The 15,817-nt window shown below is 52.4% G+C and overlaps 1 protein-coding gene across 1 annotated transcript in view; it reads left to right on the top strand.

The window, feature by feature from the left end:
• The window catches only part of LOC309381827 (fibroblast growth factor 11-like), a gene marked incomplete at its 5' end in the record, with an annotated part of 14,323 nt that extends 475 nt beyond the window's left edge, over positions 1-13,848 (top strand). The window contains 6 exons of the mRNA XM_081933111.1: positions 5,400-5,412; positions 5,523-5,655; positions 6,788-6,898; positions 8,096-8,199; positions 12,323-12,521; positions 13,687-13,848. Coding sequence (XP_081789237.1) covers positions 5,400-5,412; positions 5,523-5,655; positions 6,788-6,898; positions 8,096-8,199; positions 12,323-12,521; positions 13,687-13,793 — 667 coding nt within the window. The 3' untranslated portion in view covers positions 13,794-13,848. The remainder of the gene's footprint in view (positions 1-5,399; positions 5,413-5,522; positions 5,656-6,787; positions 6,899-8,095; positions 8,200-12,322; positions 12,522-13,686) is intronic.
• Between the last annotated feature and the right edge of the window lie 1,969 nt (positions 13,849-15,817).

The following is a 15,817-nucleotide window of genomic DNA, read 5'->3' as shown; positions in this document are numbered from 1 at the left end:
AAAGTGACTTTGCCCCAATCACCAAGAGAAAGTGAGTTCTAGTCCCACCTTAGATATGAAAGCAGTTAGATGATGTTGGGCCAATTGCTAGGTGATTGGAAGTTCTAGTCCTGCATTAGACATGAAAAATATCTTTGTGAGTTTGGGCCAATTACCCAGAGATGGTGAGTTCTAGTCCCGCCTTAAGCATAAAAGCAGTTAGAGGACTTTAGCCCAATTGCTAGGCGACTGGGAGTTCTAGTCCTGCTTTAGGCATGAAAGCCAACTAGGTGACTGCGCCAATCACCAGGAGACAGTGAATTCTAGTCCCACCTTTGCCATGATATGGCTGGGTGACTTTCGGACAATCACCAGGAGAGTTCTAGTCCTGCCTTAGGCATGAAAGCCACTGGGTGACTTTGGGCCAATTGCTAGGAGACTGGGAGTTCTGGTCCCACCTTAAGCATGAAAGCCAGCTGGGTGACTTTGGGCCAATTGCTAGGCGACTGGGAGTTCTGGTCCCACCTTAAGCATGAAAGCCAGCTGGGTGGCTTTGGGCCAATTGCTAGGCGACTGGGAGTTCTGGTCCCACCTTAAGCATGAAAGCCAGCTGGGTGACTTTGGGCCAATTGCTAGGCGACTGGGAGTTCTGGTCCCACCTTAAGCATGAAAGCCAGCTGGGTGACTTTGGGCCAATTGCTAGGCGACTGGGAGTTCTGGTCCCACCTTAAGCATGAAAGCCAGCTGGGTGACTTTGGGCCAATTGCTAGGCGACTGGGAGTTCTGGTCCCACCTTAACTGTGAAAGCCAGCTGGGCGATTATGGGCCAATTGCTAGGCGACTGGGAGTTCTAGTCCCGCCTTACCCATGAAAGCCAGCTGGGTGACTTTGGGCTAGTCCCTCTCTAAACCCAATCCTCCTCACAGGATTGTTGTTGTCGTTGTGAGGAAGAGGAGGAGGAGGAAGATGTGTTGCCTTCATGCCCCGACGAGTTTTTTTAAAAAATAATAATAATAAAGGCAGGATAGAACTCCTGGTGGCCTCCCATCCAACTCAAATCTTTTTTTCCCTTTCGCTTCTATATCAGTAAGACACCCCCCCCCCCCATCCTATATATCCACCCGAACCCCCCACTTTCCTATTCCATGAAGGACCAACCAGTCTCCGGTTCTTTCGCTTCGTCTAACAGGCCTTAAATTGATGCATTCCCCCCCCCATTTTCGAACCCCCTCCCCCTTCCTCCTGCCCCCCCCCTCCTTCTCCACCCCCCATTAGCTGATTGGAAAACCTCTCCCTGGTGAAAGAGGCCTATTTTTCTTGGGGTAATTTGCCTAAGAGCCTTCCGTGATGCCAGGGCCAGAAGGCGAAGGAAAGTGAGAGTGAAATCCAACCCAATCCAATCCAGCGCTTGTCACACCGTCCTCCTCGCTCGGCTTCCAAGACCTGTCAAAAGGAGGAACGGAGAAGGATTTTGGGAGAAGGAGGGGAAAAAAGGAGAGAGGGCCAAGAAAAAAAAAAGCAGCTTTCCAGATAGAGATGTCCTTAAAGGGGTTTTTTTTTTCTCCTCTTGGCGGCTGTGCCAGGCGCCGGAAAGAAAAAAAATCAAAATATTTTCTCCTCCATCTGCGCCGCTGATTTCGCACTGGCACCCCGGATCCCCTCTGGGAGATGGGTCAGTGAAAAAAGGCAGGGTGTGTGCGTTAATCTTCCTTCCTTCCTTTTTTCCTCCCTCCCTCTTCTTCTTCCTTTCTCTTCTCTCTTTCCTTCCTTCCTTTTTTCCTTCCTTCTCTCTTTCCTTCCTTCCTTTTTTCCTTCCCTCCCTTTCTCCTTCTTTCCTCTCTCTCTCTCCTCCTTCCTTCCTTCCCTCTCTCTTTCCTTCCCCTTCTCTCCTTCCTCCCCCCTCTCCTTCCTTTTTTCCTACCCTCCCTCCTTCTTTCTTCTTTCTCTCTCTTCTCCTTGCTCCCTCTTCTCTCCTTCCTTCCTTCCACTTCTAATTTAATTTAATTTAATTTAATTAGCACTTTTAGACCGCCCCCTCTCCCAAAAGGGACTCGGGGCGGTGTACAGTCCATATCAAAAACATCATACATAATAACAATTAAAAATTATTAAATGAATAAATACATAAATAAGAGGAGGATAAAATAGACAGAACTGTAATTGCTAAATAAATAATTTAAAATATACAAAATTTAAAACCCCAGTGTCCTATAAAATTAAGTCCCCTAAAAAACCAGTAGGAAATATATATGCCAGGAGGTAGACGTTAAGAATTATGCCAGACCAGCCAGTCGGAACAGGTGTGTCTTCAGTTTCTGCCGGAAGGAGCGGAAGTCAGTGGTGGTTCTAATGTCGGGGGGGAGGTCATTCCAGAGGGTTGGGCCCATCACAGAGAAGGCCCTACTCCTTGGTGTCGCCCGTTGGCATTGCCTAGTGGACGGCACCAGGAGAAGCCCCTCCCTGTGAGAGCGAATTGGCCGCAGGGATGTATGTGGGAGGATGCGATCCCGCAGGTAACTAGGCCCTGTGCCATGGAGCGCTTTAAAGATGGTGGTCAAAACCTTGAAACGCACCCGAAAGACCACAGGTAGCCAGTGCAGCTCGCGCAGGAGAGGTGTTACGTGGGAGTACCTAGTACTCCCCATGACTGCCCGCGCGGCTGCGTTCTGGACTAGCTGCAGTCTTCGTGCGCGTCCCAAGGGAAGCCCCATGTAGAGAGCATTACAGTAGTCCAGGCGAGACGTCACCAGTGCATGAGTGACCGTGCGTAGGGCATCCTGGTCCAGAAGGGGGCGCAATTGGCGCACCAGGCGAACCTGGTGGAACGCCCCCCTAGCCACGGCTGCCACATGGTCGTCCATTGACAGCCGGGCATCAAGGAGGACGCCCAAATTGCGCGCCCGTTCCACAGGGGGCAGTTGTTCGCCCCCTATGGCCAGCGTTGGAGTCAGCTGACTGAACCGAGGTGCCGGTAGCCACAGCCACTCAGTCTTGGAAGGGTTGAGTTTGAGTCTGTTGTCCCCCATCCAGACCCCGACGGCTTCCAAACACCGGGACATCACTTCGACAGCCTCGCTGGGGTGATTTGGGGTTGAAACGTACAGCTGAGTATCATCAGCATACAGATGGTATTCAACCCCAAAACCACGGATGATCTCTCCCAGCGGCTTCACATATGTGTTGAACAGGAGGGGCGAGAGGACCGACCCCTGTGGCACCCCACAAGTGAGTGACCTCAGGGTCGACCTCTGCCCCCCTGTCAACACACATTGCGACCGGTCGGAGAGGTAGGAGCCGAACCACCGTAAAACGGTGCCTCCGACTCCCATCCCCTCCAGCCGGCGCAATAGGATACCATGGTCGATGGTATCAAAAGCCGCTGAGAGGTCTAATAGGACCAGGATAGAGGAACAACCTCTATCTCTGGCCCTCCAGAGATCATCAACCAGCGCGACCAAGGCTGTCTCTGTGCTGTGCCCGGGTCGGAAGCCGGACTGGCGTGGGTCTAGATATTCGGATTCGTCAAGGTGTCGTGGAAATTGCTGTGCCACCACATTCTCAACAACCTTCGCTAAAAAGGGAAGGTTGGAGACTGGACGATAATTAGCCAGCTCCATTGGGTCCAGTGAAGGCCTCTTGAGCAAGGGCCTCACCACCGCCTCTTTCAAGGCAGTTGGTAGGAAGCCCTCACCCAATGAGGCATTCACCAGGCCCAGAAGCCAGCCTCGTGTCACCTCCCAGGATGCCAGTACCAGCCAGGAGGGACACGGGTCCATTGAACATGTGGTGGGTCGCAGCCGTCCACGCAACCTGTCCAAATCCTCGGGGGCAACAGAGTCAAACTCCTCCCAGAATGGTCTCACAAGACTCACTGTTGACGGCTCGTCCGGCCCACTGGAGGGGGCCCATCCGCTCCGGATCTGAGCGACTTTGTCCTGCAGATATTCCCCAAACTCCTCTGCTCTACCCTGCAAGGGTGCCCCCCGCGTCCCCTGTGACAGGAGAGAGCGGGTCACCCTAAACAGGGCAGCAGGGCGGTTATCCGCGGACGCAATAAGAGCGGCACAATGTCTACGTTTGGCCGCTCTCAATGCCACAAGGTAGGTCCGTAAATAGGCTCTTACCTGTGTTCGATCAGACTCGGAGCGTGAGGATCTCCACCTGCTCTCTAGACGTCTCCTATGGCGCTTCATCACCCTTAGCTCCTCGGTATACCAAGGAGCTCGGGTGGATCGCTGCCGCAGGAGAGGTCGCAAAGGCGCAACCCGGTCCAAGGCCCCAGCCGCCGCCGTATTCCAGGCGGCCACTAGGTCCTCCGACAGAGCGCGGGTCAGGGCTACAGGTAGTGGCCCAAGTTCCGTCTGGAACCTATCCGGTTCCATCAGGTGCTTGGGGCGGTACCAGCTTGGACAGGCTGGCTCCGCCTCCTCGCGGTGGGGGGTAGCGGAAGGGAAGTCGAGCCGGAGACATGAGTGATCTGACCATGACAGGGGAGTAATGACTAAGTCCCCTATTCCCAGATCACTCGTCCACTGTTCAGATACAAAAATAAGGTCCAGTGTGTGACCGCCCTCGTGTGTGGGGCCCTGAATTAATTGGGTCAGGCCCATGGCTGTCATGGAAGCCATGAACTCCCGAGCCACCTCAGATGCTGCTCCCGTCGACGGCAGGTTGAAGTCCCCCATGACCAAAAGCCTGGGGATCTCAACCGCCGTCTCTGAGATCAGCTCGAGGAGCTCGGCCAGGGCCGCTGATGTATAGCGAGGAGCCAAGTATACAATCAGCAGGCCCAACTGCCTCCCTGGGCCCCATTTCACACCTAGGGATTCACAACCGGGTATCTGAGGAACAGTGAACTCTCTCGGTTCCAGACCATCCCGTATAACTACCGCCACCCCACCACCCTTACCCAGGGCCCGAGGCTGATGGAATGCACGGAAACCCGGTGGGCACATTTCCACGAGGGGTAAACCACCCTCGTGGCCCAACCAGGTCTCCGTTATCCCTGCAAGGTCCAGCTCCCCCTCCGAGATCAACTCGCTAATGAGGGGGGCCTTGTTGGTTATGGACCTTGCATTGCAAAGCATCAGCCGCAGGCCCTGGCTCTGTAGTTCCTGACCACCTAGGCTGTGGGGGTTGGTACAAACGACCGGGCGTAGCCAACAGCCACGGTCTCCCAACCGACCTTGTGATCTTCTCTTGTCCTCGCATCCCCCCCTCCCCGCGACCGATGTAATAAAACAACCCTCTTCTATACTTCCTCCCTCCTTTCCTTCCTCTTCTTTCCTTTTCCCTCTCTTCCTTCCTTTCATCTTCCTCCCTTCCTCTTCTTTCCTTCTTTCCCTCCCTCCCTCCCTTCCTGTCCTGGGTGTGCTTGTGGGTTCTTTGTGAGCCTGTATGTGTGTGATGTGTTTTGCCAGCCAAAGAGTGCCAGTAAGGAAATCCGTCAACCAGGAGGAAATCGACAGCCCCAATCCCTCTTAAAAGGGTGAAGGGCACTGCCAGGGCCTCTGTGCCCCACGGTGCCCCTTTCTCCCCCCTAGCCCTTCGTGGGCATCTGTGGAGCAGGGCCCAAAGGCTGGGGCGGGGGGGGCAGGGGCTTCCCTTGGGCTGACCCAGCCTCAAAGCTCCAGGACCTGCAAGCGGAGATGCCTCCCTCGTCCCTGGCCGGGATAGGTATTATCCCCCCCCCCCATGCCCGCTGGCACTTCTTGCTACCTCAGCTGCTTCAGGAGAGAGGCAGCCCATCCATCATCCAGGTGGGGGGGTGGAGGCTGCAGGAGCCAAAGGGGGGAGCGCAGGAAAGAAGGAGGGAGCCGGGGGAGGTCCGAAGGGCTGTAGCACAGAAGGGAAGCAAGGGGTGGGAGGGCAAAATCAAATCCCTGCTGGGGTTGGGAGGGAATAGGGGCATCCAGGCCTTCCTGCCACCCTCTGCCCTCTCTCCTTTCTTTCCCTTCCTTCCTTCCTTTTTAATTTTCCTTCCTTCTCACTCTCATCACTTCTCTTCCTCCCTCTTTATTCCTCCCTCCCTCCCTCTTTTTCCTTCCTTCCTTCCCCTTTTTAATCTTCCTTCCTTCTCTCGTCACTTTTCTTCCACCCTCCCTCTTTTCCTCCCTCCCTCCTTCCTTCCCTCCTTTTTAATCTTTCTTCCTTCTCACTCTCATCATTTTTCTTCCTCCCTCCCCTTTTCCTCCCTTCCTTCCCTCCTCTTTTTAATCTTCCTTCTCACTCTCATAACCTCTTCCACCTTCTCTCTCTCCTTCTCTTTTCCTCCCTCCCTCTTTCCTTCCTTCCTTCCTTCCCTCCCTCCCTCCCTTCCCTCCTCTTTTTAATCTTCCTTCCTTCTCACTCTCATCACTTTTCTTCCTCCCTTTTTCCTTTCTTCCCTCCTTCCTTCCTTCCCTCCTCTTTTTAATCTTCCTTCCTTCTCTCATCACTTTTCTTCCACCCTCCCTCCCTCCCTCCCTCGGTTTTCCTCCCTCACTCTTTCCTTCCCTCCCTCCCTCCTTTTTTCCTTCCCTCCTCTTTTTAATCTTCTTTCCTTCTCACTCTCCTCTTCCTTCCTTCCTCCCTCCCCCCCTTGCCCGTCAGGGAGACCTGCTGCCCCACTGCCCACCTCAGAGCTCTGGCCCTGGAGGGGCTGCTGGGCAGGGGGTCCCTGAGTGCCAACTTGAGCCTCGGAGGGAGCTGCGTCGGGGGAAACGTCCCGGCTGCCTGGCAGGAGCTCCGGCCTTTGGTTCACCCCCCAAGTAACCTCCCACCCCCCCTTTCTCTTCTCTTGCTCCCCCCCATCTCCCCCCCCCTGCAGACCCACAGCTGAAGGGCATCATCACCAAACTCTTCTGCCGGCACGGCTACTACCTGCAGGTCCACCCGGATGGCAGCATCGAGGGGACGCGGGAAGACGGCAGCGGCTTCAGTAAGGCCCCACCCCCACCCCGAGGTCTCTCTCTTTCTCTGGGGGGGTCCCTGCTTTCTCCCCCCCCCGCTCCTTTCCTCTGAGCCCCTCCAGGCTGCCCCAGAACTCTGCCTCCCCCCCGCTCAATGAAGAAAGGGCAGCGGGTTGCGGGGTTGGACTAGATGACCTCTAAGGTCCCATTTAGCTTTTTCAATCTGCTTGTCCAGCGGAAGGAAAGCCCTACTCCAAAGCCCCCCAAACTTCCTCCGCTGCAGGTTTGAGGGTTCTCTTTCTGCCCCTCCCCCCAGTTCTGGAGGAAAGAGGACGCGCCGTGATGGATGGCCTCTGGAGGTCCTGTCTGGCAGGCCGGTGTCTGTCCCCATTTTCGCAGCTGCCTGGCGACCCACAAGCGCTTCTTCTCCCTCGGGAATTTGGGCCACACAGCGCACCTGGGAGATGCCACGTTCTTCCCCCTGCGCCCCCCCCTCGTCTCCCGAGATGGGTCTCCTCATCTGCCCCCCCTTCCTTTCTCCAGGGAGGTCAAAAAAGTCAAGATGGCAGCCCCAACTCTGCTTTGCAAAATCAGGATGCCCCCTAAAACAATTCCTGGCTGACCTCTGGACCTTATTTCACCACAGCTGGAATCAGAGGCAATCCTCAACTTACAACCGTTTGTTTAGTGACTGTTGGAAGTCACTAAACGGCACTGGGGGAAAAAGGGACCAAGGATGGTTTCTCACCCTTATGACCGTTGGCAGCATCATCCAGATCACAGGTTCAAAATTCGGACGCTCGGCACCCGACTCGCATTGACGACGGTGATTTCCTTTTTAACGACTTTCCACCGAGCCCAGCCCACGGGGAAGTCCTGGTTCGCTTAACGACCAGGAGACTCCCTGAACGACATGCAGTGGTTCCCTTGGCAACCGCGTCTGGAAAAAATGGAGGCAAAACAAACCCTACGTCCCACTTAGCGACAGAAAGATTGGGCTCATAAGTCGAGGACCGCCTGTATTTCAATTCTTACCTTGGAAATTTTGTTTTCCCCCAGCGCCCCCCAGCCAGCCCTGAGCCACTTGATGAGATGGGGGAATGGTCGTCTGGATCAAATTAAATTATCTCGCACCCGGTTATGGGTTCGAATTTCGCCACTGGGGTACTTTATTGTCTGCATCCTTTCTGAAGCCCCCCTCCTCTCTTTCTCTCCCTGCCCCACAGCCTTCTTCAACCTGATTCCCGTAGGGCTCCGAGTAGTGGCCATACAGAGTACCACATCGGGACAGTATGTTGCCATGAACGCCGAGGGCTACCTCTACAGCTCCGTGAGTACGCCGACCCTGCGTGGTCCCTTGGGTGGGGGGATGTGCCACATGGGTTTCATTATCCTCAAAACAGGCCTCTTTCTCGTTTGCCCACCTTTCTTCCTTCCCTCCTTCCCTCCTGTTTTCTCCTCCCCTACAACTGAACACGGCCCCTTTTAAGACCCGTGGACGTCGACTCCGGCAAGAATTCAGGGTGGATAGGATAAGAAAAAATGGGGTTAGGTTACCTTTATCACTTTTTGTTGTTGTTTTGTTTTGATAGATGATGGGAATGTGGGACCCGATGTAATATATCTTGTCTTCAGCAAAGTGGAAGCAAAAGAGAATTCTGGGAATTGAAGTCCGCAGGTCTTAAAGTCCTCAAGTTTGGAGACCTACCCTGTTTTCCCGAAAATAAGACCTCCCCGGATAATAAGCCCAATCGGGCTTTGGAGCGCATGCGCTCAAATAAGCCCTCCCCCGCAAAATAAGCCCTCCCCAAAAATATGCAGCAGCCACGAGGTGACCACGCTCGCCGCCTCCTGCACCTCAAAAATAATAAGACCTCCCAATAAAATAAAATAAAATAAAATAAATAAAATAATAAAATAAAATAAAATAAAATAAAATGAAATAAATAAATAAAATAAAATAAAATAATAAAATAAAATAAAATAAAATAAAATAAAATAAAATAAATAAAATAATAAAATAAAATAAAATAAAATAAAATAAAATAAAATAAAATAAAATAAAATAAAATAAAATAAATAAAATAATAAAATAAAATAAAATAAAATAAAATAAAATAATAAAATAAAATAAAATAATAAAATAAAATAAAATAAAATAATAAAATAAAATAAAATAAAATAAAATAAAATAAAATAAAATAAAATAAAATAATAATAATAATACTTCCCTGAAAATAAGGCCAAGCGCTTATTTCAGGGGTCAAAAGAAAATAAGACCCTGTCTTATTTTCAGGAAAACATGGTATAACAGTTGATGGTCTTTCCCCTCCTAGCCCCCCCCAGTTCCCCTCCCTCTTACACATCTGCTGGCCCCCAATTTCCACCCTTCCCACGGGCACAGCTGGGGAAGACCAGGTGTCACCCACAGCTGTCGTAGAACAGGGGTCCCCAAACTTTTAGGCTTTGTGAACCTATGGCTTTTGTATTTTGAGGTGGGGGTGATTAGTAAGTGCCCCTTTGTAAGGAAGCCCCCCCTCAGGGGTGGGGATTCCCCTCTCCAGGGTGCCAAACCCACTCAGTTCTCTTGTGAAAAATGATCGCGAACAGAACACACTTGTCTGGTATCCTGCCTTCCCCCCCTCCCGTCCCTTCTGCTCCCACCACCCCTCAACCTGTCCCTGCCGCCCTCTCTCCCTCCCTTAGCCAAGTTTCCGGTGATAGGTGGGCTTCCTCCCCCCCCCTCTTTATTCTCCAGATCTAAAGCAGGCCCGGTTGAATTAATTCTACTTTATCGTAAGATTCCAGTAAAAGAAAGTTGGAAATTACCTCGTCCCCCCTCCCCCCCTCACCTACACATCCTACGAAACTTGGGAGAGTTTCTTTTAAGCTGTTCTTCTCCCTTCCTTATTCTTTGTCTGGGCTCAGCCACCGTTTATCTAACGGTTTTTTTCCTAGTCTGTGACTCTTGCTTTGGTCTATCAAGGTCACGCACACATACCAGGACACTGTAGAGCAATGTTGGTCAATTTGGGCCACTCGAAGATGGGTGGACTTCAACTCCCAGAATTCCCCAGCCAACACAGCTTGACCAGGTTGATCAACGCTGCTCTGGAATTTGATTTGAAAGAAGATTTGGGCACGGGAAGTGGGTCACACACACACAGCTTTATTCCTTTTTGTGGTACCCCTTCCTAGCTCCGAAGACCCTTCATTTCCAGCAGCCCCCCACCCGCAATAATGAGACTCCAAGGCTTTCCCAGACCTTCTGTGTGGCGAGGGAGAAGCCCCCTTAATCTGTCCGTTTCCAAGCAACACCCAACAGGCCCAAATGAAGGAAACCCACCACCACAAATTGGGTGTGGGAGGAGGGGAGCCAAGCACTTCCTAACAGCCCCCTCCCACACCGTTTTACCAGATGGTGGGTGAATTTTACAGGCCTCTACAGGAAGTCCCGGACCAACGACCATTTATTTAGTGACAATAGCACTTACAACCACGTTTCACACTTACGGCCATTTTCAGCCTAGTCCTTGATTAAAATTCAGATGTTCACATTTATGACGGTCGCAGTGTCTCCCAGGGGTTGCACGATTCCCCTTTGCCGATTTTTCTGGCAAGCGGGAAGCCAGGTTCACTTAACGGCGGTGTTACTCCCCGAAGAATCGCAGCGATTCGCTTCCCAACGGTGGCCAGAAAGGTCGTAAAATAGGGCAAAGGCTCACTTAGCCATTGTCTCGCTTAGCACTGGAAGTTTTGGGGACTCCATTGTGGTCATAAACTGAGGACTACCTGCATGTAGAATCATAGGGCTGGAAGGTACCCCAGAGGTCTTCTAGTCCAACCCATTGCTCCAGGCAGGAGTCAAGTGGAAATTCTCGACTCAATTTTCCGCCGTAAATCGAGGACTCCTCCTTTTTCTTCTCCTTCTTACAGCCCTCTGTGTTTTTCATTCTGTTCTTCCAACACAGGTATCCAGGATCGTTTAATGAGAGCTTGGGAAAAATTTGTCCGGGGGTGGGGGGGAACGTTCCTGCATTCAACCCCCCCCCCCAAAGCAGCAGAGAAGTGGGGGGAGGGAAAAAAGAGGATGTTTTTGTGCTGGGACATTTTGCTCTGATTAATGTTATGGCTCTTTGGCTCCTTTCCATCCCTCCATTCTGGGAAGGCCAAAAAAACAAAATAATAAAATATAAAATAAATCCAGCTGGATTATCGGGGTGAATTCTTGGGAGGGACACCGGGTTAGGCAGAGGTGAGCATCGCCACCTGGTGGCCTTTGCCTGCTACGACGCCCCCCCACCCGCTTGACCTAAATCCGGGCGAGCCGGAGACCACGACGGAAAATCTTGTTTTAAGACGAGCGAAATGGAGGAATTTGCAGAGGGATTAGCCGCATAGGAACATGGTTTTTGCCTTTAATCCCTTTGTAAAAAAAAAAACAATAAAAAAGAAATTCCACCTCCCAATCCCTTCGCCTGAAGAGACGTTGAAGATTAAATTTCAAAAATAAAAATTTAAAGGATGGGTTATTTTGCAGGTTATTTTTTGAGGTCGGCCTCGAACCAAAAATGAGGGCGACTTGTTTGTGGGACCAGCTGCATATCAGTTTAATACTGGCGGTCCTCGAAATTACATCCAAAACGGAGCCCCGAATTTACGTCGCTAAACGAGACACTTGTGGTTGAATTGTGTCCTGTTTTACCACCTTTCTTGCTGCCGTTGTTAAGAGAATCACGGCAGCGGTTAAGTCACTCACATGGTTGTTAAGTGACTCTGGAGTTGGCTGGTCGCAAAAGGGGAGCATGCGACCCTCAAGGACCCTGCGACCGTCGTAGCTGCGAGCCGGTTGACGAGGGTCTGAATTTCCATTGTAGGAATGCTGGGGAATGCTTCAATGGTCGTAAGTGTGAAACACAACCGGGCGTTGCTTTTTTCCATGCCATTGTAACTTTGAACGGTCGCTAAATGAGTCAATGACTATCTGTAAATCGATAAGACTGTTTTAAAAAAAAATTGGCAAGCCAGCCAGAGGGGGTTCAGAGGGACCCCCAGAAAAAAAGAAGGGTTTAAACCCCGTATTCTGCCTTCGGTCGCTCATTTCCCGCACTCATTCACACACACAGAACCAGGTTCAAAGTCATTTCGAAGGCAGGCGGCCTTTTATTCTCCTCCTCTGTTTTCTTATCATAAAGGTGGGGAACGGTGCCCCCTTTTACGACGGGTAGACTTCAACTCCCAGAATTCCTGAGCCTGGGGAATTCTGGGAGTTGAAGTTCACCCGTCGTTGTTCTCCGTCTCCAACTTAATAAGTCAAAACTAATTCCCCGTCCGATCCCATCTCCCGATTGGTGGGCATTGGGGCAGGCGGGCACTTGATTAAGGGGAGGGGGCCGAGGGGGGGTCTTTCTCTTCCTGCAGGGCATAACCTTCCTGCCCCCCTCTGCCCCCAGGCTCACTTCACCGCCGAGTGCCGTTTCAAGGAATGCGTCTTTGAGAACTACTATGTCACCTACTCCTCCACCCTCTACCGGCAGCGGGAATCAGGGCGCTCCTGGTACCTGGGCATCAACCGCGAAGGGCAGGTGATGAAGGGAAACCGAGTCAAGAAGACCAAGGCCTCAGCTCACTTCCTGCCCAAACTGCTGGAAGGTAGGTAGGCAGGCGAGGGGCCTTGGGCAGCTGGGCCAGGCCTCCCAAGACCTCCAGTGGGGGGGGGGCGTTAGGGGGGCTCCGGAGAAGTTTGAAGAAATGAAAGCCAGTCAGCTTGCCTTGAACAGCTGCTAGGTGTGGCCTGGAGTTTCTCTTTAACGTCCTTCCCTCCTGCTCTCCTTTCCTGCCTCCCTTCTTTCTTTCTTTCTTTCTTTCTTCTTTCTTTCTCCTTCCTTCCTTATCCCCTCCCGCCCTGCCTCTTTCTTTCTTTCTTTCTTTCTTTCTTTCTTTCTTTCTTTCTTTCTTCTTTCTTTCTCCTTCCTTCCTTATCCCCTCCCACCCTGCCTCTTTCTTTCTTTCTTTCTTTCTTTCTTTCTTTCTTTCCTTCCTTCCTCTTTCTTTCTTTCTTTCTTTCTCCTTCCTTCCTTATTCCCTTCCTCCATGCCTATTTACATCCATCCTTGCTTCCTTGCTTCCTTTCTCCTTCCTTATCTCCTTCCTCCCTGCCTCTTTACATCAATCCTTGCTTTCTTCCTTCTTTCCTTCTTTCTTTCTTTCTTTCTTTCTTTTATTTCCCTTCCTTCTTTCCATCCATCCATACCCCCTTCTACCCACCCCCCGGCCTCTTCCTTCCTTCCTTCTATCTGTCTGCCTATCTTTCTTTCTTTTTTCTTTCTTTCTGTCCTTCCTTCCACCCTTTCCTTCCTTCCTTCCTTCTACCCACCCTCCCTCCCTACCTCTTCCTTCCTTCCTTCCTCTTTCTTTCCTTTCCTTCTTTCTCCTTCCTTATCACCTTCCTCCCGGCCTCTTTTCATCCATCCTTCTTTCTTTCCTTTTCTTCCATCCTTCCACCCTTTCCTTCCTCCCATCCCCCCTTTTACCCTCCCACCCTCCCTCTTCCTTCCATCCTCTTTCTTTCCTTTCCTCTTTTCCCTTCCTTCCTCATCTCCTTCCTTCCTGCCTCTTTACATCCAACCTTCTTTCTTTCTTTCTTTCTTTCTTTCTTTCTTTCTTTCTTTCTTTCTTTCTTTCTTTCTTTCTTTCTTTCTTTCTTCTTTCATTATTTCTTCCTTCCTTCCATCCATCCATCCATCCTTCCTTCCTTCCTTCTTCCCTTCCCATCACTTCCTTTATTCCTTCCCTTCTTTCTCTCCTCTCTCCACAGTGGCTCTGTATCGCGAGCCTTCCCTGCACAACCTCTTCGAGCAGGCGCTGGCCAAGAAAGGCGAGGAGGGCGACGGGCCCTCCCGGAAGGAAACCTCCGCCACGTAGTCCTGAGGATCGGGTGGGGGGGCTGCCTCTCCTCCCCCACCCCCCATTCTCCCCCCTCTGCAGCCCCCCTCGACCACCACCGCCTCTGAAACACACCTTCAGGCACCGTCTTCCACTCGGTTCTCAGGGTGCCCCGCCCCACCCCACCTGATCAGCCCCCCTGGCATTCCTGACTTCCAAAGGATCCACTCAGGAGATCTGCTGACTGGGGGGGGGGGGTGTTTCCCTCTTTCTGGGGCGAAGAGAGGCATCGTCTGCCCACGGGCACAGAAGGACAAACACGCCAGGATCTTCGTCCCAAGCGATGGGGCCAAGACGGGGCCCCGGCTCTCTGGCCCTGCCTACAAGGGGTTAAACCCCCCCTTGTCCCCAACTCCAAAAAGACAGACCCACGTTGCTCTTTCTCCAGCTGCTGGAATTCCCGGCGCCTGACAGGAGCCTCCTCCCTCCTGCCGCGCAACCTGAGACCATCCTAGTCTTCCAAGCAAAACAAGACCTGCTGGGGGGGGGGGGAGGTTTATGGTGCTTCCCTCCCTCGGGGGCTGCGAATGCAACTTCCGAAAAAAAACGTCTCCAGAAGCCGAGAAAAGGAGAAAAAAACATATATATACCTATATCTTTTTTTTAAAACACCAGGGAAAAGCGACACTTTCTGCCTACGACTGGAGGATCCTTCTGTTTCTTGATTGGTTTTTTTTCCTTGCTTCTTTTTTAAAAGCCCCCCCCCCAACCCCCAATTGGTGGCCTCGTCCTCTTCTCTCCAGCCATGGCCAAATTTATCTACAGTTTTGCAGCTGACCTGGGGAGGGGGGGGAGAGATGAGCGGACTTGACAGCGGCAAAAAAGAAGGGAGGGGGTTATGGTGGCGGTGGTCGGGTTTTTTTTCCATCAGCTCAGGGAGTTGGGGGTCCTGTTCTCGCCGGGGACCCTCCATCACCGGGACGGGAGGTCGCCTTCTGCCCCCCACCCTCCTCTCCGTTCTCCGCCTGCTGTTCTTGGGGGGGGGCGTTTTTTTCCTCCTTCCGCCGAAGAAATCCTGCTCTCTGCAAATTTGACAACGTGCCAATCAAAGGACCTCGGAATCCAAAAGGGTGACTTTTTTTGGGTGGGTGGGAGTCCAAATGAGGGAAGGAATGGATGATTGGACCCTCTGACAGCCAGAAAAGGCCAAACTGTGGGGGAGGGAGGCTCCTTTTTCACCTGCTGGGGAGATTGAGGCCGCCTCCCCCTCCCCAAACAGGGCGACCCCCCCCCGGGGGGGGGACAGCAACGCCTCTCCGCGGCAGCCTCCCGGTCCTTGATGCGAGACTGGGAGAAAGTGCAGTACCTTATTTTGGCCACTGAGTGGCAGCACTCTCGTCCCGGCGGCTGGGCTGCGGCGGGGAATCGCTGGCTTTGGCGTCTCGCGGGGTGAAGGTGGGGGGAGAGGGGAGGGGGTGTCTCTCTTTAAGGGTCTTGACCTGCCTCCCCGCCGCTCTCCCTCCCCTCCGATCTATCCCCTCTGCCCATCTCTCAGGAGCCTGAAGTCACTTCTTCCTTTCTTTTGCAGGCAATAAGTGTGGGAGGGGGTGGGTGGGAGATTGGGGAGGGGGTGGATAACTGCTTGTGGGGTGGGCTCCCTCGAGACTGTGGATCAGCGTGGGGAGTGGGCCGCTAAGGTGGGGAGCGCGGCACTGTCTGGGGGCTTTCTAACCTCTTGCCTTGTGTGATCTCATGTGATCGGACACGACCCCCCCCCCTCCCAGATCTCCGAAGCAAACCTGCCTCCCAGCTCCCCACTACACAACCCATCCTCCTCGGCCCTTCTACCAAGCTGCGAAGGGCTCTGCCTCCTACACCCAGCCCTGTAAAGGAGCGGAATTCACTCTTTCTCCCCCATAAGCTGAAGGGCTCTGTTGCCCACCCACTCATTTTGTCTCGACCTTTCGACCTTCCAGGGCAACCAGACAGGTCCTGGTCTCCGTTTCAAAAAGGGTCAAAAAGTTCAGGGGGTCCTCGACTTAACAGCCACCAGGGAGCTCCAG

The sequence above is a fragment of the Natrix helvetica genome, assembly GCF_964273705.1.
Source record: "Natrix helvetica genome assembly, chromosome: Z".
NCBI lineage: Eukaryota > Metazoa > Chordata > Lepidosauria > Squamata > Natricidae > Natrix > Natrix helvetica.
The sequence above is the reverse complement of the archived record's forward strand: the minus strand, read 5'-3'. Positions and strand labels throughout refer to the sequence as shown.